Here is a 26,974-nt window from a genome sequence, read left to right on the forward strand (position 1 = left end):
ACTTTCACTTCTTTATAGCGGCCTCTAGGCTCAAGATGGATCTGGACAAAGTGTGTGGCAGTTCCCATCAGTTGCACAGAGGACGACATCAGCATCATCCGTGAGAACCTCCCATGTGGATCATCATCGTTCCCCATTCAGTTCTGGGAGTTCTTCTCACGATCAGCCGTCTCCGTAGGAGCCACCTGCAACCGATTGTGGACAAGGTCGTCGCCAAGCTACCTCCATGGCAAGCCAAGTTAATCTCAAAACTAGGACCTGGTGAAGTCGGTGTTGTCCTCAACTCCCCCGCACACGCTCATCTCCATTACGATCCCCCCGTGGGTGATAATGAGATTGACAAGATAAGGAAGGCATTCCTTTGGGGCAGGTGACAAAGCAACGTCGGGTGGTCGTAGCTCTCTCGCCTGGCCTAGAGTGTGTCGGTCATTGGAATACGTTAGCCTTGGAATGCAGGATCTCCAGTTGGTGGGGCTGGCACTGCGCCTCAGATGGTTATGGTGGTAGCAGTGCAAACCCTCTAAGCCATGGGCCATTCTTCCTATATAGCATGAGCAGGAAGTTGTCGCTATCTTTGATGCTTCTACTAAGTTTGAGGTTGGCAATGGTAAATCCACATTCTTCTGGACAAATTGTTGGATTGAGGGCCGTTCTATCCGCTCTTTGGCACCAGATCTTTTCAAATGTGTCACTCCCAACGATAACCCAATACGTACAACTATGGTGTGGATGTCTTGCACAATCAAAGGTGGATCCAGAACATTATAGAGCCCCTTTCCATCCCAACGATAACCCAATACGTACAACTATGGTGTCAACTTGACTTCATCAACCTGAGCAGTAAAGAATACCGAGTGATTTGGAAATGGATTCCTTTTGGCCAGTACTCAACCTGATTGGCATACCACCTCATGTTTCATGGTTGTGTCCGATTTAGGGGAGCTAAGTTGGTGTGGAGATCATGGGCTCCTATGAAGATGAAATTCTTCGGATGGCTAGGGCTCCATGGCTGACTCTGGACGGTGGCCCGAAGGCAATGACATGGGCTCCAACCTGATGACTCCTGCACACATTGTGTGTAGCTACCATAAACCACTTATCATCTGCTCTTGCGTTGCACCTTGGCGCAAGAGATATGGTGGTGGATTCTGGGAGTTCATACTCTTGAGGCTGCGATGTCTCTCCTACACCGGTGGCTTGATCTCTAGGTGCGAATGGCCAAAGACTACCGCAAAGGACTGGTGGAGGTTGTGGCTATCGCGCAATGATATCATCTTCAACAAGTATCGTATCTCTTCAGACTCCCTAATGGCCCTCATCTGGGATGACGTCGATTGCTGGTGTGGTGCCGGGGCAAATAATTTATCCATCCTCAAGGAGCAGATGCGTATTTTTGAGTCGGTTATCTAATTTAGAGCTGGCAATGGGACCATCTTGTTGCATCATTCGCGTATAATCTTCTTTGTGTTTGGTGGTCGAAACCATGACTCGATAGGGTTATCGATGCGCAGCTCTTCTGCATATTCTAGAGAGAAAAAAAGAAAGAGAGATGTTTAATACAGTTAGGTGATATCAAGTGCGATGAATCTCTATTGCGTAATCGTGCTATACTTTTGCACGATTGCATGACAAAATTTTAAGACTTCACCTTTCATGTAAACATGACAGTGCGTGTATCATGTAGGCAGTGAGCTTTCCTGTTCACGAAACAAAACTGCAAGAGCAGGAACGGCGTCCTCGTGTAGATGGCTGGGCAATCATTCATTGACACCCCAGCTAATCATCATTAGCAGCTAACCCAAAGTATCATGACGCCCACACTCCAACAAACGCGTTCCAGGCGCGCGTGCGAGGCGAGCATATTTCATCGCAAAGATAGTACTGACACCAACATACTCCAATGCTAGCTTTACGATCTGCCAGCGTGGCGGCGACGGCGATGAGTGGCCAATTTGAGCGCATTATTAACATGGTCCCTGCAGAAATGCACTGAACGGCCGGGTGGCTGCCGCGCTGGAGTCGTCGCTGTCGGATCAAGGCAAGTTGCAGAGCAGGAGGGAGCGCGCGCGTCGAGCGGTCTGACGAACCAATAACTGCCCGCCATTGCTATCGAGTCAATTTCTCAACTGAATGCCGCTGATATTTGGGACCGCATGCCTGGATGTTGGGAGTTGGGTGTTGAACTGCACTTGCTAATATTTTTTCAAGCAAGAACACGCCTCTGCCATAGAATCTTTGATGCACAAGTCTTTCCCTGGGTAGTTTTCGACAGAAAATTGTGATTTTTTCATGAACTCCGATTCTTCCCTTGCTTTTTTCTTTCATCATGTGTAGCAATTTGACTGCTAGAATTGAAACCACACGTGATATCTCTCACGTACATCACCCAATCCACCATTTATCTTCACCCAAATCTATTTTTTCCCCAGTTACTAGTGTAAATTATAACAAGAAAAATAAAAATCAAAAATGTTTTTTTGCTGAGTACTACAATTCTACCATCCACCAAGAGCGAATGATCACCGCTCCTTTTCATGGTTGCTCGAGCCGTGCCCGTTGGCCGAAGTCGGCGGTCCCATGCGCCTCGCCTTCCAATGGCACGACGCCGGCGCCCTCCCTCCGGCTCCTGATCCTGATCAGCCCGTACAGCTTCTTGAACTCCCTCATCGGCGCGTCCTTGCCGAAAACCCCGCCGCCCGCAGAGGCGGTAGCCGTCTCAACGGCTTCCGTCGCGTCCGCGCTGACGCGGCCCGCTTGCTCTTCCCACTGCACCCCGGTTCCGGACCAGCTCGTGTTCCGCCTGTGCTGCGGGTTCCGCAGCGGTGCGGCGCCGGACACGTGCTGGAGCTTGCTGATCACATTGCGGAGCGCGCGGCTCGGGGACCCGCGGTTGGCGAGCATGATCTCGCCGAGCTCGGCGGGGCTGAGGCGGGCGCCGGCGTGGAAGCCCTCCTCCACCTGCGGGTACAGCTTGTGGTCCTTGAGCCCCAGATAGTTGCTGGCCAGCGCCTTGAACGCCTCGAAGTCGCAGAGCGTGAACTGGATGTGCACATCCAGCCGCCCTGGCCGCACCACCACCGCGTCCACGCCGTCCTTGCCCCCGCGCATCGTGAACACCATCACCCGCTCCTCGCCGCAGCACGACGCCACGCCGTCCATGAAGCTCAGCACCCTCGCCGCCCGCGCCTCCCCGTCTCCGCCTCCCTGCAGGTACCGGTCCAGGTCCTCCACGAGGATAAGCGACCGCGGGGTGGTGTGCAGGAGCAGCGCGCGGAGGTCGTTGCTGCCGGCGCGTGACAGGTCGATGTCGTAGACGTCGTAGCCCAAGAACCGCGCCATGGCCGCCGCGAACGTCGACTTGCCGGTGCCGGGCGGGCCGTAGAGTAGGTAGCTCCGACGCCACACTCGGCCGAGCCGGTGGTAGTACGCGCGGCCTCTGAGGAAGTTCTCGAGGTCCGTGCGGACGCGGGCCTTGAGGTCGGGGTCCATGGCCACCGTGTCGAGCGTGGCGGGGTGGGTAAACGGCGCTGACGCCCAGCGCGGTGCGCCGGTGGTCCCGTCCACGCCGGTGTTGGCGAACAGCCGCAGCTCGCGCCGTCGCTGCTCCATCTCGTCGGCGACGGACTCGACGTGCTGCAGGTACGGCCGCAGCACGCGCGTCCGATCGTGCCGGCGCACGCGCAGCACCAGCCGGTCGCGCCCGCCGTCCTCGAGGTAGGTCCACGCGAGGCGCGCGCCGAGGAACGCGTCCCGCACGGTGTGTCCCGGGCCGAGCTGGAGGGAGAACCCGCCGTTGGTCCTGGACGCGGACGAGAGCACGGACGCGGCGTCAGCGTCCTCCAGCGACGGCAGCGCGGTCACGTACGCCGCGGCCTTCCTGAAGAGCGGGTTCTCGGCGCCGTCGCACGCGAAGCGCGTCACCTCCTGGTACTGGTACGCCTGCGCCCACTCGTCGGCCCACCGCCACAGCCTGCGCAGCGCATAGAGCACGGACTTGTAGGACAGCAGCAGCCGCAGCGCCACGAACGCGAGGGCGGCGTAGGCAAGGACGCCCACGGCGCCGCCGCTCGTGGCGTGCAGCAGCATGACGCTTTTTGTGGTGGTGCGCTGCGTCGGGTCAGGTCTGTGTCGTGTGGGTATCCTCCTGTGGCTGTTGGCGAGGCGAGAGGGTTGCGCCTTTTTAACAGGGGAAAGAAATTTGATCGCAGGGGTCAAACAAGGCGGGGAATGCAACCGGCAAGTCTATAAAGTTATTAAAGATATCAAGCTATGGTTATTAACAGGTACATCATCTATTATTAAAAAAATATTTTAATAAAATATATAAGAAACAAATATGAGATTTGATTTTTGATAAAAGGTACAACCATCTTAATTGACCACCTAAGTTGTGCCTTTTTAACAAGAAAAAGAAATTTGATCACAGAGAGTTGGCAACTGCGTTCGCAGACAGGGTCAAAGAAAGTGGGGACTATAATAAAAAAAAGAAACGATAAATCTAAACTGGATATATAGATCTTAGAGATTAATAAAATTATTATAAATATCTTGTTATCGACGAATATATCGTCTACTACAGATTTAATTTTTGGTGCGAGGTACAGCCACCTCAATTAACCACCCTAGTGAAACCTTGTTTCACGGGGTTCATTTTGTTAATGCTCAAATGAAACCATGAATGCCAACCTAAAACTTTTGTATGCCAAAATCGGTGCCACAAAATTTACAGAAAATAAGGAGACTCGTAATTACAGATACGGAGAAGACAGTTGGAAGTAGACAACTATTGTCCATTGACAGCAACAACCTGAAAAATGTTTGTTTCTGCTATTGCCAGCAAGACACTGTTCATTTGTTGCCTGTAGGACACGGTTCATCATCTCTGGCAGTTGTGTAAAACTGTAAGACCGTGATGATTGTTGGACTGTTTGGTCGGGACTGGCAGACGGCGCGATGTCGACCGTGACTGTACCTAAACCGTACATAATCAAGAACAGCAGAAATCGTTGCAGGTTTTATTTTGAACGCAGTAATTTCGTACGAAACAGTTCGCCTTCTTTTCTTTTTAAGACACGACCAGTTAACCTGAATACTGATTAAGAAGAAGTGGAGGGCTTTGAATGCGGGTCAGTCAGGTCTCATATGTGCCCCCAACTAGTTACACCATGAGAAACCCTCTGATGCGACACCCAATTAAATTAAGTTGCTTGCATAAAAAAAGTTGTTCAAGTCAACGGTTATTCTGAAGGAACGTGACAGTCAACTCTAACCTACCGGCATGTGTCAACATTTAGCAGCTCTGCGAGTTGGCACTGTACACATACGTGAGATCTCTGCACATGTAATTTTGGACGGTAATTGGGCTTAGGTGACAATATTATTTACAGTTACCATGAACGACTAGCTAGTACAGTAGAACTACGATCGAACAATCCCAGATGGAACCTTACTAGCATCTCTCAACAGTGAGAAAGATGGAGAACAATTGGATACAATCCCTAGTACTTGAATTGCCAATCGATCAACATATATGAAAAGAAAGGACAGAGTCTGGAGATTTCCGTAGCCTAACTAACACTTGTATGAGCCATTGAACATGCACCCACCACGCACGCTGGTAACACCTTTTTTTTTTTGCGAGAAGAGAATGAGATTATATTAAAATTTAAAGCATAGTACATCCTTTTACAAACAAGTTCCAAAAAACAAAGAAAAAAAGAACAACAATATCATTTTTGCAATCTTCTTTGTCTCCGAAACCTTCTGCCGACGGTGGAGTCGTCTCACAATGAAGCAAAGCAGACCATCGACGTTGGAACCCAGACCTCCAAACATTGGTTCGCCACATCATCCAACACCCCCATACCCACCGTCGGGACGCAACTTGCACACTGAACGGATATCGGCAACCATCTCACCAGTAACAAAGGAGGAACCTCGTCTCCAACATATCCACCATCGGACACACCGAGAATGGAGACCTGAAACACCAAATTATCGGCACCAAGCCAAAAACCAGTAGTCCGGGAGCATAGAAGCAAAGCAAAGGGGATCGAAGCCATCCCATCCGATCTCAACACATAAATATAACCATACCTCATTGAGAGCTCGCCGAAGGTCACATCGAAGAGGACGCCAGCTCCAAGAACACTTAAAAGGATCAAAAGTCGACCGGACGTCGCCATCCACGACTCCACTGAAAACCCAACTAAACTACCAGATTTACAAATCTAACAACTACTTCCTATACTACATGTATCACTGGACGTCGATTCACTAGTTTCCCACGACTCTGGTGCCAGAGAAGCCATCAGAGGAGAAGAGAGTCAGCGAAATTGACACTAGCTTTGGATTCACCTTCGGTGTCACTCTCTACTGTAGCAAGGGAAAATAGCAAGAGAAAGAGAACGGGAGTGCGTACCACATGGTTCTACTTTTTTGGGTTACATCACACATTTGATTATTAAAAAAACGTTACATCACACACTGCGTGAAAACGCTAATTACAACGGATCCTAGCTCATCTCTGGGGGTGGTTAAGGCTTAAGGAATGTATTAATTAATGTATAATATTCGCGTCGCACGTAGAGTATAGGTCGAGCCTTCCTCGGTTGACATTTTCGACGGGACGTTCGGCATCGGCGGCGCGACGGCGTGTTCAGCACAAGACCTGCCCGGAGCTGGACGGCGAGTCAATCAGAGAGATGTCCAAAGCGTTGTGCGCAGTGTGCAGAATGGACGTCGTCGTCCTCGATCGATCGCGAGTCGGCATCTCCACGGCAAATAGTCGGATCACGCGCATGACCGCATGGGTCGGACGATTAGCCGGCGCCGGCCATACGCCAACCTGCGCCGGTGCCAGTGCAGCCCGCCACGTTAAGTTCCCGTCGCTTTCGATCTCCGTCCGATTGCGACCCGCGGTATCGTCGCCAACGCATATGATGCGTATACGCCCGGGACCATCGACTGCTGGTACATGTCAACCAATGTTTGTTGCACTGCACGAGCTAGTTATCTTTTTCTCGCATGCATGCTTGGAAAAACTTTGGCGCTGGACCGGAGAATCACAAGGCAATACACTACTCCGGTAGGATATGAATGGGTGTCTTTCTCCGGTCAGAAAAAGCAGAGCGAACGGCTTTTCTCAAGGTCAGAATAGAAGCTTCGGCGCGTGGTTTGCAGTCACGAAAACGCCAAAACGGCGTGCGAAAAAGTGGAAAAGCCGTATGGATTGACTGCCGCGCCAATTCAAGATGACGAACGAGACGAGAGTTGCTGTCACGAGGACGCACACAGCTTCAAATTCAGGAGATGCGTTTTGGGCCCCGGAGTCTCAACGCAAACGCGTCATTTGTTGACAATTGAGATCGAGATGGACGAGCACGGAGCTCAGTGGTAACATCCGAGGTTAGGGTAAAGTCGGCGGAATTCGAGCTCTCAGTCCCGCACTTTGAGTCTTCAATTTAGATCGTGCCGTTTTAAAAAAACAATTGAGATCGAGTTTTGTCATCATTTATTAACAGTAGAGTCCTACTTTTCACGGTTACCAACTTATGAACACCAAAGAAGGTATTCTCGTGGGGGAAATTCATTACTTGTCCCACCCAAGCATGGAGCAAAATACCTACGATACAAGGATGTTGGGGAAAACTTCCCAATAGAAAAGAGAATGTAGTGGTGCTGAAATGAGCTTAGGAGCTCATGATCCTCTTAGGGTTTTATATATATGAATGAGGAGAAAGTAAATCTTCCTTTTGTCTTTGGTTGGATACATGATTTATAACACATGCTATTTCATGAGTTGAACTGATTTCTTATATGGGTATATTTCAGGGCTATTTGGGCTATCCCAACACAGAACAATAAAGGAAAAAGGCTAATAAGATGCTTCATCAAGCTAAGATTCTGCAACATGGACCGCCAAACATCAACCCGTCCGTCAGAATAAAAATTTTCGGTGCAAAGAATGTCGAGCAGCGTCAGATATTGCTATTGCATATATGCTGAATAATCAATCATGCAGAATCCTGACATGTGTTGCATGTCCGTGTGCTTTAGGCCCTTCAGTTTTTTCATCTCTGCTCCAGAAAATCCAAGGTGGAGCATATTCACGATGGATTTGGAACTGTCGGTGAGGTGTTTGGCTAGCAATGAGGGGTTTTGGGGTGAACTGTCAGTCTTGCCCTTGGTGTTGTTACATATACACTATTATTTACATATAAATAGTGTAACACCCCAGGGCCACCAAAATTCTGAGATGTCACTAAACTACGTAACCTACAACTAGCCATAATAAAAAAAAATGACAGCATCTCCTCTATAAAAAAAAAAACATCGCGAAAGCATTAACATAGATAAACAAGATATGCGGATTCTCACAATAACGGATAAAAACATCCTAACATGAACCAAAAGAAAAATATTAAGTTTAACTTTACCACCACACTTTAAACTTCAAACGTACGACTCTAAGGACTAAGCTTTATTTATTATTACAGTACAATGATAAAAAAAAAAATATAGGCATGAAGTGCAAAACGTGCTGCTAAATTCTCATCCCTTCACGACATGTATGAAATACCTGGAAGGAGTAATGCAAGGGTGAGATATAAAATCCCAGCAAGCAAACTTGTTTTGACAAGTTATTTAAACCACAAGTTGATTAAGCATCGATTTAATACAGTTTTCTCAAGACATAAGATATATTAAGATAGTATTAACAATATTAAAGAATAACTTCAATTAAAGATCACAACCACATGTGTAACTTCATATCCACAATAACATATAAATGTTATTAATTTTCAAGAATGCATATGAATGCAATGATATGTCTTCTTTTACATCGCACCCCTCCTCGGGCAACGTACGATGTGTATCGGTGCAGTCGTGATCTTTACGACATAACTTCCAATACATATGTAAATGCAAGTGCACATGGTAGAAATATGCTGCAATTGCATTAAAGTATACTACCAATAATACTTCAACTTCATCCTCAAGTCAAATAACAATATAGCTCACAAGAATTGTAGCAACGTAAGGATAGATATAAGTCAATGATTAAACATGCTTAAATATAAAGCATAACATAAAGTTTAGATCACAGTTAAATTGACATGGTTCTGAAATAAAGGTGTAGGTGATGAAAATAACAAGTCAAAACGGTAGCAACAACATAGCTATGTTTACTTGCCTTCTACCGACGATAATTGCCAACTTCAAGTGTGAGACGAAGAACCACTACCTAAACATAACTATAACTCAGCACCAACACTCCTCATAATATGCAAATACATAAAATAAAGCGCTCCTACGCCCGAAACCCTCAATCAAGACATATCGACCAAAAACAGCACACACGCAATAGTTTGGCAGGAGCAGCAGTACTTATCTTTTTCGTAACTATTTTTCTACCACAGATATAATAGCAAACGAATATATTTTCGGAAACTACAGAACAATGGCTACAACTTTCATTGAGACGACATAATTTTCTCATGCCTCTAAGATCTCCTAAATGACATAGCAAAACAGCTCTAGAAACCTACCGTCAATTTCAGACAGTAGCCACCCAAACTTGTTTATCTTCAGAAATACGCAACGAAAAATTCTAAAGTTTTGTGGACATGTAGATCATAACACAAGATTCAACTTTTGTATCATTCGGATCTACATAAAACATCTCTAACAAGACCTAATCAAGTTCTGAACTTCGACAATGAAGTCTGTCAACCATTAATTGCAGAAAAGTTCAGAACATCGTAACTAGAGCTACAACCAATGAAAAATTGCATTGTTTACACCATTGTAAAGCTTAATAAATCCTCTACAACCTTCTAGCATTATGAACAATTGGCTCGGCAACTAAGATGCCCAAAAACAGAATAGATCTAATACTGATAGAAATTCGACAGAGGTACAACAGTCAGATTCAGACAGCAATATCTCCTAAACCACATGGCCAAAAATTCTAAAATTTCACTGGTAGATAGGTTTAGACGTTAGCTACAACTTTCTAGTTGATCACTTCTACAGGAAAAATCATATAGGTCACCGAAACATCAAGAATACGCACACTGTTCAATCTGCCTGCGCGCAGAACACTCAGTTCGACCCCAAACCACAAATTTCCCTAACCAAAACCTCTCAAATCAAGATCTACCGGCCATAATCATCAACCAAAATATGAAGAACATCAGGAGAATTATTACTTTAAAGCACCACAGCAAGAAAACCCCAAAATCCTCTAGCTCCAAACCTCTTCTTCCCCTCTTCTCCTTGCTTTCCTTGTTGCCCTTCCCTTCCTCTTCTTCTCCTCTTCCTTTCTGTTCTCTCTACTGCACAAGAGCAACAGCAGGGGGGTGGCGGCATAGAAGAGGGACGGCTAGGGTTTGGCGGGGTGGAGGGGGAAAAGAAGGGTGGGGGGGTGGGGGCGCATGGGCCTTTGGGGGAGGGGCTAGGCTAACCGGCCCAAGCCCAGGTTGGCTCAGCCCACTCTCATGGTTAAAGCTTCTCTATTTTAAAAAAAATGCACTGTTGCAATTTGCCTCACTTTTTTCTCTTTTCTTTCCCGGCGAGAGCGATTCAATAAAAAAAATGGGAAACAACGACTTCCAATTTCCTTCCAAAATTTTAGGGCACTACAAGTAGCCTTGGCGTAGTCACCGGTAAACAATTACATACGGACATATTATTTGTCTTCGTGAATTGAAGTACACCATGAATTGAAAAAACTGTGTATATAGAATTTTCTGGTTTGGACATAATTCATTTACATATTGATTCACATTCAAAGTAGAAAAGTTGACGGTGCAGATCATATACGTATAATTGAAAAAAACTAGAGTTGCAATACAAGATGGCGCAGCACAATTGTTTTCTTCTAAGGTTTTATCTCCATTCATTTCTTCTTCACAGACTATACACGCATGCGATCCTTCTCCAAAGCATCAAGATCGTATCAATACATCTTGATTCATCAGACTTTGCTGCACCCATGTAAATTACAGAACTGATTACTGAAATGCAAATAAATAGTGAAAACAGTAGGATACAATAGCACTGAACTGTCAAATTTGCTAGCTTACCTCAACCAACAGGGGGTGGAGGACAACAAAACAGACCACATCTGTGCAGCATGACAAGAATATTTGTACAGACAAGTGCAATATTCAGAGATGTGCAGAACAACATGATTGATTTCTATTTGTATAGAGCCTACGTATTAATCAATTTGTGTACAAAAACCATGAATACATCAGTCCACCATTCACGTAAGTAAAGCCCTAATCCATTCATCCGTCCAGAATAAGAAAAACGCACAAATCTGAGGTGGGATGGATGGAGCTCACCTTGCTGGGCGACGGGTGGGATGGCGGTGCCGAGCCTGGATGGACGGCAATAGGCCGGGGACGAGGAGCTTCGATGAGCGGCATGGGCAAGCCTGAGGAGGGAGTGGAAGAGAGTGGAGATGGGGAAGGGTGAGCGACGGACAGGAGTATCATCCCAGTGGCACAGGCAGGTGGTTACCTTCCCAACTCCACTAGGACACTGGCAGGAGCACCCTTTTAGCTGCTCCACGAATTTGCACGACAAGAGAGGCAACTTCATTGAGTTGGCTGTTACACGTTTTAGTTTTGGACTAAGAAAATCAGCGAGCGGTCGCCGGCCGTAGCCTCCCCGATTGCCCACGAACCGCTGCCTCCTCCGCCCTGCGCCCAAACGGTTACGTACCCAACCGAGCAATCAACCAGATCAATATTTGATTGTTACGTAGCCAACCGAGCAATCACTCAGATCAACACTTGCACACTTAAATCCGCTAGCACAGGAAGCTATATTGATTAACTGGTTCGATTACACATCACAGTACAACTCTAGAGGAGCTTAGAAGGAAGAAGCACTTTAGACTGAGAATAGAGGAAGGAGGTTAAGAAAGTAGAACAGCAAGGGAGGGGATCAGAGAAGAGACGCCGAGGGAGGAAGAAGAGCCGAATGAATGTGAAGAACAGTAGAAAGGGAGAGAGAGCTGGCTGTTATTTCTTCGTTGTCGGTTCGACCGGCATTTGCTTTCTAAGACCAAGGCCAAGGGATTTCCTTCACGGTCAGATTCTCGTCGTGAAGGGATTCTCGTTCCCTTCAGCGCTCCCAACGGTTTCCCTTCACGGTTCTTTTCACGACGGGATTCCCAGGGTCATTCCCTTCAGGACAGGATTCTCTAGACTACCCCTAACCATATTCCCTTCATTTCGTTCCCTTCCCGATTCCCTTCCCTGTTCCCATTCCCTTTATTTCCTCTCATCTTCAACAGCTTCCCTTCGAAAGGAATCGCGAAGGAAAAGGAGAGAGAATCCTGTCTTGAAGAGAATGACCCTGCGAATCCCATCGTGAAGGGAAACCGTTGGGAGCGCTGAAGGGAACGAAAATCCCTTCACGATGAGAATCTGACCGTGAAGGGAATCCCTTGGCCTTAGTCTCATACTACATTATTCTCTAACTAAACATCTAAAATAATAAGATAAAATCATCTTATCTCACTCACACTTTAACCAAACACTAACTTATGCATCTAGGCTATGTTCAGACGTTGGTGCCGACTTGACTTGCGCAGAGAGTGCAACTGCAGACAGACCGAGAATTCCGGTTCAGTGGCCGTACCGTGGAGAGCATGCGAATCTGCCTGCCTACCGTGTGGGTACTCCACTCGGCGAACCCAAATCGACAGTATAGTATTGGTCGTTCAGAATCGCCCTGAAATATCTATCAGATCCAACGCAAGCAAAATTATTTCTCCAACCTGTTGAAATCTCACCAACCAACCATCGGATGGGACCCCAAGGCAGCAGAGCACACGACCTCAACCGCAGCAGTGGCAGCGCCCCCGCCCCAAGAGCAAGTGCGGCCGGGCCAAAGATTTGGCGCGCGCACACTCACTCCCACTGCCACTCCACTGCCCAAGGAGGAATTTTTACGCGCGCACCGCACTCTGCGCACCGCCCCTGCGCCTGCGCGGCCCCGGAACCCCACGAAACGCGCGTATAAATCGACGGGACGGAACCAGGCGAGGCGCGGCACCACCACCGATCCAACCCCCCTCCCTCCTCTCTCTCTCTCTGGTCCGGGCGGCCTCCGTTGAGTGAGCGGTGGCCATGGAGGTGTTCTACTGCCTGGTGTTCGGCGTGCTCGCCGCCGTCGTGACGGGCCTCGAGCTCGGCAAGAGCGGCAAGGACCGCGTCGCTACCACCTCCGCCTTCAACTCCTTCAAGAACAATTACGTCCTCGTCTACTCCCTCATGATGTGTACGTACGAAATTTCATCCTCCTCAAAAATCGTCTCGATCCGTCGTGCGTTCAGATCTGCGACGGACACTATTCCTCTTCAATGTTGTGGTTTTGATGGTGTTTTCCGTGGATGGGATGGATTGCAGCCGGGGATTGGCTGCAGGGGCCGTACGTGTACTACCTCTACAGCCAGTACGGCTTCGACAAGGGCGACATCGGCCGCCTCTTCATCGCCGGATTCGGGTCCTCCATGCTCTTCGGCACCATCGTCGGGTCCCTCGCCGACAAGCAGTACGATTTCTCTCCCCAATCGCGTTCCATGTTCCAACCAATGTGGCTTCACGGGTTTGAGGGATCCGCAGGGGACGGAAGAGGGCTTGCATCACCTACTGCATCAGCTACATCCTCAGCTGCATCACCAAGCACTCGCCCCAGTACAAGATCCTCATGATCGGCCGCGTGCTCGGGGGCATCGCCACCTCGCTGCTCTTCTCCGCGTTCGAGTCCTGGCTCGTCGCCGAGCACAACAAGGTAATGACCGCGCCGCGGCCCAGATCTGCCTGTCACCCGTCTCCCTCACTGAATTACTGATGCTTTAGAGCTGGGCTGCCTTTACCTTTAATCCCAAGGTTTCTTTTCTTGTTCCGCTATCCACAAGACACGTATTAATGTGCTACTAGTTGTACAAAGTATGCATAATTGGAATGTGTTTATGTTAAGTAATCTTATTCCTCATCATTGTCGTGGATAAACTACTACTATAATGGGAACACCCTTTGGATTCATTCACATGCTTGTCCTTGAAGCCAGCTAAATGTATTGGATCTGGATGTTTGACTGCTAATGCAATAGAGAGTTAGGGACACTTACAAAAGGAACTGACGTAGTATGGTAAATTGGAGAACATGTGTAGTTGCCCGGTAAAATATGGCTTTGTCAGGATCTGAAAAGACTGAAATCTCGCCGGTTGCAAGCTCAAATCCACCATGTTTTGTTTCTTGTGTCGGTGGATCAGGTGGTTGACACCTGGCATGACCAAGACGCTGAGCATTTGACAAGCATGGCCCAGTCTTAATAAAGCCTTCACGGATGGTCTTATTGGTAATTGTCCTTTTATTCGGCCATGTGCTGTCGATCTTAGTCTCATTCACTTACAATAATTATCAATAGAATCTAAGGATCTGGCACAGTATCTGCTGCCTGTGATACAAAACGCCAAGCTCTTCCGCTCATGACAAAAGCTGTACTAGTTAATGATATTGCATTTGACAATTCTCGCGTTACACACATTACACCTGGTTGATTTGTACAGGCAATGTGAATATTTACTCTTCTGTTCTCTTTTACAGAGAGGCTTTGATCCGCAATGGCTGTCCATAACATTCTCCAAGGCCATATTTCTTGGGAATGGCTTGATTGCCATTATATCTGGGCTATTTGCGAACCTGCTTGCTGAAAACTTGGGTTTTGGTCCTGTGGCTCCTTTTGATGCTGCTGCGTGCTTCCTGGCAATCGGCATGGCTATCATAATGTCCTCATGGAGTGAAAACTATGGAGATTCATCTGAAAGCAATGATCTGATGGCCCAGTTCAAGGTTGCAGCTAAGGCAATTGCTTCAGGTATGCTTAACCCATCATCTCATCCGACTGCAGAAGAATCAAATATGTATTGAGACTTACGTTTGCATTCTAACATTGCCCGCTAAATCTTCAGATGAAAAGATTGCATTGCTGGGAGCCATACAGTCATTGTTTGAGGGCTCAATGTACACTTTTGTCTTCCTATGGACTCCAGCGTTGAGCCCAAATGATGAAGACATCCCTCACGGTTTTATCTTTGCTACATTCATGCTGTCGTCAATGTTGGGTAGCTCCATTGCGTCACGTCTATTAGCCCGAAAACTTAAGGTTGAGGGTTATATGCAGATTGTGTTCTCAATATCAGCCGTCACCCTTTCCCTCCCAGTTGTCACCAACGTACGATCTTCATTCACTGCTGCTTGTTTATTCTCTGCCTTTGAAAGATTGCTAATATCTGTTTGTTTATGTTTAACAGTTTCTAGTGCCGCCATCTTCTGTCAAAGGAGGTAGCATCTCGTTTGGAGGTTCTCTTCAGCTTCTTGGTTTCTGCACCTTTGAGGCATGTGTTGGCATATTCTGGCCATCAATCATGAAGATGAGGTCTCAGTACATTCCTGAGGAGGCAAGAAGCACGATCATGAACTTCTTCCGCATACCACTCAACTTGTTTGTCTGCGTGGTGCTTTACAACGTAAGCAAGAGTTCTTTCCCTACCCTACTGTTCTGATCTGTTTAATTCAGCAGGCAAGAATAATACAGAAACTTCAGCTAAGAAGTTAACATTTTGCCCGTGAACATTTTTTTTGCAGGTGAATGCGTTCCCTATCACTGTCATGTTTGGAATGTGCTCTATCTTCCTCTTCATGGCAGCAATCTTGCAGAGACGGCTAATGGTTGTTTCTGACCTGCACAAATCATCAACAAGTATGTTATTATCTTTCTTCCATTACAGCACTGATAAAGGCTTAAGTTGTTATCTCTAATTGACATAGATATTCAGTTTCCTTCATTGCTAACCATGGGGTAACATTCCTTGCAGAAGCACAAGAAATGATTGCGGAAGACGAGCCACTAAATCCTTAGATGTCAACCGAATCATACACGCAAGTCAGATATAAAGATGGCATCGACACTGCAATTCATTTGTTCTGCCGAATAAGATGGACGTTAGAACCCTGGAACAAGATCCGGTTGTTTTTGTTTGTAACTTCGTTTCTGTAGTGTAGATTTGACCAGGCCGTTAGTTTCCACCCTGGATTTGCGCACATCCAGAGGCAATATATAGTTCCGCAAGCATTGAGTTATACCTATGTCCGAGATTAGAGGGACTGGTGAATTGATTCGCATTGTCGTTTCTTATTATATCGAGCGTGACACTGCCTTTAAACGATACTAGGATATATATTCATGAAAGCTATATTGCCACATCTGATGACAATGCTGATTGCTGTAAAGGAAAAGTCTGCTGTCAGTCGTGCTGAGGTCTTCAAATTTTGTCTGTGCATGTTCATCGTAATTGAACTTGGGCTCTGTTGTGTCTTGACTTTTATCTCCAGAGGAAGCTATACCTCGGTTGCAAGAATTTTGCTTTGTTCGAATTTGCCAAATGAACACAATCGGAGGGCTGATAACGCCATTTTTGGCACGGACACAATTATATATAGGACCATGCCGATCACGGCTTCAAAGCTGAAAGGCTTACTCGATAACTTGTTTGGATTGCGGCGGAGAATTCCCCGAGGTCCAGATGAGGCTACGCAGCATCAGAAGCTGACGCAATTTCATCAGTCAGATGGTGGCCACACTTGCCAGAATACAGCAAAGCTCAAGATTTCAGGGCAGCGCAGCTCAACAGAATGGATCAAAGAATAAGTTGCTTACCAGTGCAACCGTCGTGTTAAGAAACCAATAGAATCAGCAACATCAAAACATGATGGCGTAAGACCGAAGGGAAGGGAAGATAACTTTGCCAACTTTCATTCTGAAATCAACCCACACGAGAGGAAAACATGCGGGGTGCTGAAATACATCAACCACGCCTAAAACTTTGGTGATCCCCTTTGCTGCTACTTATTGAGTCATTTCAGCGCTGTGCAAACATCAACACATTTCAGCTTTGTGTTAACATCAAGTCACTGAAGAATCTGAAGCTATGACTCATTTCAGTTATGTACTCACATCAAGAAACAAATTGAGGACCCAGAAAGGTTCGAGTGCAAGGAAACAAGGACTATAAGCATGGCCATAGAGCGGCAGTAGAGAACTGCAGTAGCAGCAACCGTAAAACATGAATGCAGCATTTTTGGTAGGATGAAACATCCATTTGGCAAAGCGTCGCAAGATACCATCGAACAAGACATTCGATAGTTTGAACATTGATGCGGAGACTTAAATACGTGATGCTCATATGCAACATCTGCATACAAATCAAGTCCGATTCAATGGGTTTCTCAAACTGAAACAAGGATGTAATGATCACCGAGAGAAATACTAACATCAATGTCGTATTCACAGCATCAGGATACACCAAGGCTGTATTTGCAAGTCCATGAGAATGGTCAGAATCCAAATGGATAAAAAGGATCATAGTTATCAATAGGAATCATTTCTGAATGATCCTGTAACTTTCTTTTTCCATAACAGCTATAACCGAATTTCACTACCAAGGCAACGAAATTACAATATAGTTTTCAGTTCGACAAACGAAAGGAGGAAACTAAGAAAACTGAAGACCGTAAACTAGAAACAAATAAAGGACTTACGCAGCACCAAGGGCTGCCAGCTACACCGAGGTCTGTTTACCAAAAGACTAAACAGCAACATCTGATGCAAGATGAATAGATCGCAACTTTCACAAGCTAAACCGATTGATCCTGTAACCTGAATCAAGGGCTTGCTACTACCAAACTATGCACGAATTCAAGTAACTAGTACAGCATTTGGCTTCCAAGACATTCACAGACAGATCAAAACAGACTAATTTAACATGTAACCGTCAGGCAAACTACACTACATTGAACATGACATTTCAAAATGTCATGGTTTCTGCAGCATCATGTAAATGCAGTATTATTGTGTCGATCCCAGCTAAGTAGCTACTAGAGAAGACGTTACATTGCGAGGCAGGCCAAAAATTTTCCACTCTGATCTGATTTGATCAGATCGTCCACATATACTGTAACAGCATACGACTGGATATAACCATAATGTCGAGAAGAACATGACTCTTCCCAAATAATTAATCAGGAGAACAAGAAACGAACAAATGACATCCTCGGCGACGAATTGATTGGATGATTTGATCACAGCAGAGAGAGTACCGTACGAACGCATCAGAGGGCGGGCACGTATCTCTTGCCCACCTGCTTCAAGGCCGCGGCGCCGCCGGCGAGGATCCCTCCGACGGCCCCCGCGACAACGGCGGAGCGCGGCCCGTTGGCGGCGCGGAAGAGCGCGCCGGTGCCGAGCCCCGCGGCGACGCTGTTGATCCAGTCGTCGCGGTCGCGGGCGGCGACCATGCCGCTCTCGATCCCGGCGTACATGAGGCCGATGACCCCGAGCGTGTTGCCGACGCGACGGCCCGAGCTACCACAGGAGTTGAGGACGCGGTTGACTCGGATCTTGGCGGGCTCCCCAGGCTCGGCGCCCCGGGCGGCGTCGCGGAGGCCGAGGGCCGCCCCGGAGACGGCGCCGCCGAGGTAGCCGATGCCGGTGTAGTAGGTGAGGTTCTCGCCCCAGGAGCGGCGCTGCGCGATGGACTCCTCCTGGAAGAGGAACTCCGGGGAGGTGGGCAGGTCGTAGAGCTGCTTGTAGGGGATGTTGAGGTCCTGGTACGGGTTGTAGAGGCGGCGTCCGGAGGCGTCCTGGCGGTCGTCGGATCCCGACGGGGACAGCCTCGGATCGGCCATGGCGGCGGGGGCGGAGGCGGCGTGCGTGGGAGGCAAGAAAGAAACGAGAGGAGGGTTTGGTTTCGGCACGGGACTACGGGAGCTTGGCCGCGCCGCGTCTCCCTGACCTCACCTCAACGAAGGAAGGGTCGAGAGCCGTCGCTTCAAGTATGGGCCGGGCCGGGCCGGGCCGTCCGAACTCACCTGATAGGACGCAAAATTACGGGCTGCGGCCCCAGCGAGGATTTTGCCGTCCAAACCGACCGCCATGTGCAGCGCAGCGCAGGTTCGGCGGCACGGAAAACTCCAGCAACGCGCTTCCACCCAGCCCAGCCGTGACATTGAGCTCGACACACAGTAGCAGCCTAGCAGGTGTGCAAGGACGCCAGAGTGTGCAGTGTTAATTGCCCATCTATTTAATAGAAGAGACCGTCTATTTAATAGAAGAGATCTTGAGAGGATCTGTGTGTCGGGCCAATTCATTTTCCCTATCCTTGTGTTTACTCTTTCATGCAGTGATCGGAACCAACTGTTCCGTCTGTTCAGCCTGCCCTCAACACATGAGCCAGCTGCACTGCACGAGCAAGCAAAGTACTCTATGCTCACTCGGAGTCGGATCTCCACGTGCTGGTCCCACGTTCCCACGTGCTGCCCCTGGATTCTGATGAGCACCATTAGCCATTAATAAATCAAACCAAAGCAAAGGAGGCAGCCTTACCGTTAATAAAACTCGATGGACCACCATTAGCACTCCCTAATCCAACCGTTCCGTTGCCTAAACACATGGCCACGCCGGGGATTCCGCCCAAGCACATGGCTCGAGGTCAGGTCAAACCCGGCCGTTGCCTGCTCCCCCGCCGGATCCAAGTCCTGGTTCATAAGTGAGGACTAAGGAGAGAGAAAGACACCACGCTGCAGCTGCACCACACTGTCACTGCCGCAGGCAAAAGAGAAAGGAAACCAGTAAGGCTGCCTGCCGATCGAGCAGCAGTTGTACAAGAAGCGAACGGGCTTTGGAGCAGAGGGAAAAAGCACCAAGACAAGCTAGGCAGGATGCGTGCGCGGGCGGCATTGGCATCCGCGGCGGCGGTGCTTCTCCTCCTGGTGGACGGCTGCGGGTGTGCCATGTACAAGGTGGGCGACCTCGACGCCTGGGGCGTGCCGCCGCCGTCCAAGCCCGACGTCTACAAGCGCTGGGCCAAGTCCGTCCACTTGGCGCTCGGCGACTCAATCTGTAAGGAACCTCCACCTCCGCTGTGATTACTGCTGCTACTTCCTCAAAGCCGCATGGACCGCTCGCTGATGGCTGCTGATGACCTCCTTGTTGTGCTCGCGCCCGCGCAGGGTTTCTGTACCCGCCGAGCCAGGACTCGGTGCTGCAGGTCACGCCGCAGGCGTTCGCGGCCTGCGAGGTGTCCGACCCCGTGCTCAAGCTCGACGACGGCAACTCCGTCTTCAACCTCACCACGCCAGGCCGCTTCTACTACACCAGCGGCGCGCCGGGCCACTGCCGGAAGGGCCAGAAGCTCTGGGTCGACGTGCCCATGGCCAACGGCACCTACCTGCCGCCCTCCGCCAACGACCTGGCAGCCCTCGCGCCCGCCGCGGCAGAGGCACCCACGGGATTCCTGTCCGCGTCAGCTCCGGCCGGCGCGCACCCCTCGGCCGCGCTCCGGCCGGTCGCCGCCGCTGGATCCGTCGTCGCTGCGGCTGCTCTCTCTTTCGCCGCCTCTCTCCTCCTGTGATCGCTAGCTCCCTCGTCTCTTTCGCTTTTGAGAATTCCATTGGTTGAGGCAGATGGGACATTTGGATGATCAGAGCTTGGATCTCCAAAAAAAATTATTGGTCTCTACTACTCTAGTAGTATCTACATCTCTCTTCATTACATTGTACAATGCAAATAATGAGATGGATCATTTTGCATCGATCGAACAACAATCTATTTGCATCTGCAGCATCAGCGACAAGTGATTATCTCACTTCATCAGTTTACCAGATCATTAGCTAGGTTGTAAGCTCGTGGGTGAGATCAAACAACCCACATGTGGTGGCCGTGGCAGTAGTGAACAGGTGCTCGATCGTGTCGGTCGCAGACAGAACATATTCCATGGGCCGGGAATTGGATCTCCAATGGTACCCTGGGTTGCCTAGACGAAACGGGAGCTAGCATAGGAGCAATGGGATTGGTGAATTCCGCCACCAGCCAACGCTGCGATGACCATGCTGGGGGCAGGGACGCCGGGGCCAAACACGGATCGCGGAACATGACACACTCCATAACACTGTCGGCAAAACTTGTCGGCACGGCAATCCCCATGTCCACAGATTGGTTAGTAAGATCACTATACATCCAATAACGTTCTTTCCACGACGTGTTTTTTTAATAAGAAGGGACTAGTCAGAAGAAAGATAAAAAACGTACATCATCGTGGCATGATTACAGCATATAGGCAGTTTCTGTTCTTCAGAATGCCAAAAGTGATGTATCCTCCGCGTGTTACGTACCTCAGTTCCTCATCGTGGCATGGCGATGTTCCAAGCGTACACCTTCACATCGAAGGTGGTGGACTCTTCAAGTGCTTGCTTAAGTTCTTTAGCGCAGCTCAGGTTCTTGGCAAGCAGTAGCGCGAAGCCACCTCCACCAGCACCAACCAGCTTGTAGCCACAGCAGTAAGGGTCGGCAAATGCAAACAGTTCGTCCACAAACTTGTTGCTGCAGAAAGGGTCTAGCTCCTGATGCAGCCTCCAGGCCTCCAACATTATGCCGCCAAGCTCGTCTATTTCACCGTTCATCAGGGCTTCCCTCCCAATTTTGGCCAGTTTGGCAAGCCTCTTGATGCTGGATATCAAGATGTTATCGCGGCGAAGGTACCGGGTTACAACTTTCTGAAGGACTTGGTGGGCGAGCCTTACCTGTACAGTAGTAAGATTCATTTAGGGAGGAACAGCAATGTGGAAAATGTTGAAAAACAACGAACATCGCGGCACATGGATAGCATGGCTTTTACCAGATGTATGATGCAGACAACGATTTCAATGATAGCATGCATCATACAACTGGTAAAACTGGACCAACATTTTGATTGTGCTTTCAACATTTGGGTCTTCAATGTCAAATGATTTATTGCATGATAATTGCTAATACCTAAAACCTCAATATGCTGCATAAAAAAATTTCAGAGACATGGATGATGTGTATTTCTTCACCTCTAGTCATAGCAGGGCATGGTCAAAAGAAACGGACCCAAAAAAAAAACTATGCTTCAAGCAGAAAGAATGAACTTACTTGGCCAGTGAACACAACCAGGAGACGTTGTTCTAATTCCTGAATCAACTGACGAGAAGCCAACAGAGGGATAACCTGCAAACGCAACGGTTGTCCTGGAAAACTCTGGGTGCATTTGATTCCAGGATACAGGCCACCAATTTGATCTTGCCACCCACCGCCTGTGCCCATTATTTGTTCTACCACTAGCACAGCTCTAGCAACATTATCATCACTTTCGTCATCGTCCATAAGTTGAAATAGTCCCTTAACTACAGCAGCTGCTAATATGCTAGAAGTTCCCAGACCACTTCCGCGAGGAACATTTGCCCATGTCCTAATGTTCAGGCCTGATTTTGACAATATTTTATGGCAAAGTATACCAGTAACAATAAGAGCAGACTTGACTAAACGGAACGGATCGCTTTGTTTGAAAGGAGAAGAAATAGATGCCAGATCATCAATATAAACATTTCTACCAGCATCATCTTCAACCAAAACTCCAAGGTGGTTGTCTGCTGTCTCTATCATAGCACCAACTGGAAGGCTTCCTTCCAAGCTTATTGCCATATTCAAAACACAACCTGGACGCTCCAAGCTCCATGGAGGTGTATCACTCCAACCCCCAACAAAGTCAACACGGACTGGTAATTCTACAAAGGCCTTCCTAGGATGCAAATTTTCATTGTTTGAAGACATGGGATCTCTTGATGGCTCTATAAAAGGATGAGATGTGTTAACTAGGATAATAGCAATATCAATAGTAGTAATGGCAACAATAACCAAAATTAGCTCATTGCCCATCAGGATATCATGGAATTTCGAGAAAAGTTACAGAAAGCACAACAGTTAATTTTGGAAAGACAAGGTTTTTAGTTATTGTTAAAGTTGTGTAGTACGTACCTTTTGATCCATATTTTATTGCTGATGCAGTTTCACTTGCTATGGAAGCCCATACTTTCTCTTCAACCATACATGCAGTGGAAAGATCTCCAGAAGCTCTAAGCAGATCCATTTTAACCTGATATTCTCTGCTCTGAGGAAGAACCCCAGAATACTGATCCCCGTGACTTGGGAAAAATGAAAGTAATTCTTTACAGACTGCTAAACAGGTATCTTTTTGTAGCATTTCCTCACACAGCTGAAACAGATTACGCCCAAGTAAGCCATAGTTCATGCAAGCCTTAGCTATGTCAGCTGCAAGATCTGCCTGATGCTTGCTCGCATCCGTGCAAAGCTGACTGTAGTCAATAGCACGATGCAGCTCTTCCAAGCTGACCCTTTGTGATTTTCTCCACTGGGAAGCAACTTCTCCATCTGGGTCATATGCTGATCCCATAAGCCACATGCCTACATTTAGCATTTCAGGGAGAGACATGATGGGAAAAAGCCTTGCATTCCATAAGCATTTGTCCTGGTTGGTTGAGCTCCACAGATCCGTATCCTGGATTCTAAGATCTTGCAAGACATTTATCCATGGCTTGCCACAGAACGTCCCATCCCTCTTAATAGAAACTTTTGGATTGTCATGAAGACCACAGTAAACCAAAACTCTTGCCGCAGAGTTTACCAAAGGTACTTCCCAGAGGCAATGCCGATCAGGTAATGTGAAAGAAGCGCTACTGCTAATTATCTGAGAACTGTACCCATGAAACTCACGTATATTCACCCCAACAACAATGGATTGTGAGCCAATCCGTATCCTACCGCAAAGTAGTGAATCATAAACCAATGAATCCTCTCCAATTGAGACCCCAGCAGAAATCTTGGTAGACAAAATAATAGCTGTTGCTGCAATATCACAAGCAGTGGTCTCTGGCAGTGAGCACATATGTCTTCGACCAACAAGTCCTGAATAGGAACCTGCCAAGTGATCAAGAACTTCCGCAGATGTACCAAAATGTAAAAATGAGAAGTCATCTGAAAAGGAAAACCGTCCCAACTTAGAACTTCATTTGCATAACTGAAAGGAAAGATGAAAGGAATAATATCTCTTACACCTGATCAGGCAGAGAACAGATGACCATTTCACTAGTACATGAAAACTTAGAAGGCATAACCTCTATATTAAAAAAAAAGACATTGCACTGGCCCAAAGCAATGGTGACAGCACATCAGTGGGAACATACATGAACAAAAGCTGAAAATCCTTTGTCTTCCTAAAGCAGCAATCAGTTCCTTGCCCAATGGACGGTTTCTCAACCATTCGTGCTTTGTGGGTACCCATGTAGCTACAAGATCTTCATATAAGCTCAACTGCAGTATATTGGCAAGTATGATCACACAAGTTGAAGCTCAAAAGGCATATCTGCAATTAGATAAATGTGCCTAACAAGAAGCAAATGAAGCGTAAGGAGTATGTTAGTGCTAACCTATACTAATGTTAATGGAGTTCCGAAAATCCACTTTCAACATGGAACAAAGTGTCAACTAACCTATACTAATGTTAGTGCTTTTCTTTAGGAGAGAAAATTCACCAATTGAGTTTGTACCACCAAACTTGGTTGGATGGTTTTTTTTCGAAAGACCTGGAACTAGTCCAGCTTATGAGTTAATAAGAAGAGGAGAGTTACAAAACATGCGCCAGAGACGCAAGCTGGAACCGGTCCGCAGGAAAACTGAAGCCAATTTAACTACTGGTTTAAGAACAGGATGGTGGCACATCAAAGTATAGATCGAAATCTATATGATGAATGAATATCTAAATCGGGTTATCTTCAGGGTTTGAAGACTACTTAGAGTGTACGATGAGAAACAACCTGCACTGAAATTATCATAGTAAATGTATTTAATATTCACAGTAACCATGTAAACAAAGTAGAAGTGGCCATCACTAAACAGACACTTCTAACTGCTATGAATGGAGCAAGTATTTTGGCAGAATAAAAATGAACTGTCCCGTTGTGCAACATCCAAAGGTGTCTCAGGAAGCCATCAGAAAGAAAATCATGCTTGCAAAATGTTATAGCTCACATATCAATGCTGGATACGGTAGCTTGCCTCTTTCTTGCTATCCATGAGCTCCTTAATCATGGTCTGGCTAGATGAATGTGCTAGGGTAACAAGGTCCTGCCATGCTTTACCCCTTGCTGCTATTAACCCCGTGTCAAGTAGTGCTCTCCCATCATCTAGGATGGCCTGGCCCTCCACAAGCTCGCTCACTGTCGGCTTCTGCAGGAGATTATCAACCAAACATAGTGAATAGTTCTCCTGATCAGTTCCATCCTTCGATGCTACAACCACTCCATGATTAGCAGCCACATCCAGAGTGGTGGGCACTGTCACAATGCAAGCAGCATCATCTGGAAGAACTAGGTTTGAGGCATCAAAACACGGAAGAACATCCCCAGTCATTATGAAGATCCCACCTGGTCATTCTACAGGCAATTAGAAACGGGCACAAAGTAGCAGTCCATTTTTTTGGACATTAAAAGGTTTTTTTTCTCTAAGCTACAACCTTGGTTGTTGAAAGCTTGCCTTGCGCTAGATGAAATCGCGAGAATGTGATCAAACAGAAGCGGAACAGGTCCATCAGGATTGTCTCCGGCCAAGTAAGGCAGAGGCAGGAAAGCCTTCCCCATGGGGTTAGCCCAAGGAACCCTCTTGCTGTCACCCCCGGCATGAAGTAAGAGCACGTGCTTCTTCGCCATGGAGCTCGCTGTGGCGGCAAGTGTGCCCTCGTCCCCAGAACAATCATTTGCTTCCGTTAGGAATTCACCAATCTCTTCCTTGGAAGCCTGCAAATTCAGATGTCCTAATTGGTTAAGAAAGCAGCGGGCTAGTGCAATCAAATTAGCGTTAGCGCTAGGCCGGAGGCAGTAGGACCTGAGCGGCGAGGTGGCGGACGAGCGAGGCGACGGCGTGGAGGGTGGCCGCGCCGGAGCCGATGCGGGCGCCGTCGGGGTCGGGGATAGCGATGGCAGCGGTGGAGGCGGGGAAGCGGCCGAGGCTCCGGGCGCGTTCGAGCTGGCGGTTGTACAGCGCGGCCTGCTCGGGGCTGGCGGCCGTGAGCACGACGGCGTCCCAGGGCGGCACGCGCGCCGGGTCGCGCGCCGACAACCGCAGCCGGCACCACGCCTTGCGCAGCGTCGCCGCCGCCTCCTCCGCCGTGTGCGCCTTCCGCCGGCGGCGGCGTTGGTGGCCCGACGACGACGTATCCATCCCCTCGGAATTGGACGCGGCGTTGGTTGATTTGTCCACTCCGTTGAGATGTGAAATGTTTGGAGTTGGACCCAGACGGTGGTTGCCTAGTGTCCAATAGGCTTTGTCGGACACGGACCCTTGCACTACTCCACGCTTCCAATACCTCTGCACTACTGCAGAGGATCCTGGTTGGGCTTTAGATGCTTCATACGTGGCATGTACTGCACGCTGCTGGTATACGTAGCCGTCTGATCCTGCAAGTATGGATGGAATGCACGCATGCACGTGTTAAATTGATCCAACACTAATTAGCCGCTGATTATCAACCCAATTTAACTAAGCATCAAAATTAAGCGGCGCAATTGAGATAATCTTGATTAGGAGATGCCATTAGTATTGATGGATCGGTGGGGAGCAGCGACATGATACAGTCATGAGCGTCACCATCGTAGTAGCCGATCGCCGGAGTCGTATTTGATCCCCGGTGAGGTTGCCTTGCAACGGTCAGCGGCCTTCAGCCACCAGGTGCTTTCTTCGGCCACGGGTGAGAGCACCTCTGCCAGGTCATCAATTCCCTCCTTTTATGTAGTGTTGGTGGACGGGATCTAAAGTCAAAAGTTGATTTTCGCCTCCGATCAGGGCACATGAATGTGAGTCCAAACCTTTTTTATCTCTTAGTTTGTTAATTAATAGTATAACCAACAGTACACACTTATACTACCACACGCACGTATCCATACAATATGTATTAAAGTCCAAAGATGCCTAGTTTGAAGATTGACGAGGTCGCTACAAATATTTTGTTACCAATAGA

The 26,974-nt window shown here is 47.9% G+C and overlaps 4 protein-coding genes and 1 pseudogene across 6 annotated transcripts; 2 read left to right on the plus strand and 3 right to left on the minus strand.

Annotated features, from left to right (window-relative positions):
• Window positions 1-2,329: 2,329 nt before the first annotated feature.
• On the minus strand, window positions 2,330-4,168 carry LOC133911394 (AAA-ATPase At2g46620-like; annotated as a pseudogene).
• Window positions 4,169-12,831: 8,663 nt separating this feature from the next.
• LOC133911395 (uncharacterized) lies at window positions 12,832-16,414 on the plus strand. The gene is made up of 8 exons (XM_062353624.1): window positions 12,832-13,302; window positions 13,431-13,575; window positions 13,647-13,815; window positions 14,634-14,904; window positions 14,999-15,261; window positions 15,341-15,556; window positions 15,675-15,789; window positions 15,905-16,414. The coding sequence occupies exons 1-8, from the start codon at window positions 13,152-13,154 to the stop codon at window positions 15,946-15,948; spliced, it is 1,374 nt and encodes a 457-aa protein (XP_062209608.1). The 5' UTR covers window positions 12,832-13,151; the 3' UTR covers window positions 15,949-16,414.
• Window positions 16,415-17,356: 942 nt separating this feature from the next.
• LOC133911396 (mitochondrial import inner membrane translocase subunit TIM23-2-like) lies at window positions 17,357-18,897 on the minus strand. The gene has a single exon (XM_062353625.1). The coding sequence runs from the start codon at window positions 18,771-18,773 to the stop codon at window positions 18,198-18,200; it is 576 nt and encodes a 191-aa protein (XP_062209609.1). The 5' UTR covers window positions 18,774-18,897; the 3' UTR covers window positions 17,357-18,197.
• A 622-nt stretch (window positions 18,898-19,519) lies between these two features.
• On the plus strand, window positions 19,520-20,622 carry LOC133911398 (early nodulin-like protein 8). The gene is made up of 2 exons (XM_062353629.1): window positions 19,520-19,986; window positions 20,097-20,622. The coding sequence occupies exons 1-2, from the start codon at window positions 19,806-19,808 to the stop codon at window positions 20,495-20,497; spliced, it is 582 nt and encodes a 193-aa protein (XP_062209613.1). The 5' UTR covers window positions 19,520-19,805; the 3' UTR covers window positions 20,498-20,622.
• A 475-nt stretch (window positions 20,623-21,097) lies between these two features.
• On the minus strand, window positions 21,098-26,290 carry LOC133911397 (bifunctional fucokinase/fucose pyrophosphorylase). 3 transcript variants are annotated; one of them, XM_062353626.1, is made up of 7 exons: window positions 25,843-26,290; window positions 25,475-25,754; window positions 25,018-25,385; window positions 24,147-24,273; window positions 22,921-23,937; window positions 22,039-22,733; window positions 21,098-21,665 (listed from the first exon to the last, which is right to left on the minus strand). In XM_062353626.1, the coding sequence occupies exons 1-7, from the start codon at window positions 26,176-26,178 to the stop codon at window positions 21,267-21,269; spliced, it is 3,222 nt and encodes a 1,073-aa protein (XP_062209610.1). In that variant the 5' UTR covers window positions 26,179-26,290; the 3' UTR covers window positions 21,098-21,266. The 3 variants fall into 3 exon arrangements, with proteins under 3 accessions (XP_062209610.1, XP_062209612.1, XP_062209611.1); XM_062353628.1 differs by lacking the exon at window positions 25,843-26,290 and having other exon boundaries at window positions 25,495-25,630; XM_062353627.1 differs by lacking the exon at window positions 25,843-26,290 and having other exon boundaries at window positions 25,018-25,394; window positions 25,475-25,591.
• Between the last annotated feature and the right edge of the window lie 684 nt (window positions 26,291-26,974).

The sequence above is a fragment of the Phragmites australis genome, chromosome 3 (assembly GCF_958298935.1).
Source record: "Phragmites australis chromosome 3, lpPhrAust1.1, whole genome shotgun sequence".
Taxonomy (NCBI): domain Eukaryota; kingdom Viridiplantae; phylum Streptophyta; class Magnoliopsida; order Poales; family Poaceae; genus Phragmites; species Phragmites australis.

Bases quoted from the DNA above. Each gene is read 5' to 3' on its own strand.
- LOC133911398 (XM_062353629.1), top strand. From the start codon at position 19,806: ATGCGTGCGCGGGCGGCATTGGCATCCGCGGCGGCGGTGCTTCTCCTC. The intron at 19,987-20,096 runs GTAAGGAACCTC...GCGCCCGCGCAG, and splicing joins GGCGCTCGGCGACTCAATCT to GGTTTCTGTACCCGCCGAGC.
- LOC133911397 (XM_062353626.1), bottom strand. From the start codon at position 26,178: ATGGATACGTCGTCGTCGGGCCACCAACGCCGCCGCCGGCGGAAGGCG. The intron at 22,734-22,920 runs GTACGTACTACA...ATCCTTTTATAG, and splicing joins AATAAAATATGGATCAAAAG to AGCCATCAAGAGATCCCATG. The intron at 21,666-22,038 runs GTAAGTTCATTC...ACTACTGTACAG, and splicing joins TGGTTGTGTTCACTGGCCAA to GTAAGGCTCGCCCACCAAGT.
- LOC133911396 (XM_062353625.1), bottom strand. From the start codon at position 18,773: ATGGCCGATCCGAGGCTGTCCCCGTCGGGATCCGACGACCGCCAGGAC.
- LOC133911395 (XM_062353624.1), top strand. From the start codon at position 13,152: ATGGAGGTGTTCTACTGCCTGGTGTTCGGCGTGCTCGCCGCCGTCGTG. The intron at 13,576-13,646 runs GTACGATTTCTC...AGGGATCCGCAG, and splicing joins GGGTCCCTCGCCGACAAGCA to GGGACGGAAGAGGGCTTGCA. The intron at 14,905-14,998 runs GTATGCTTAACC...CTAAATCTTCAG, and splicing joins AGCTAAGGCAATTGCTTCAG to ATGAAAAGATTGCATTGCTG.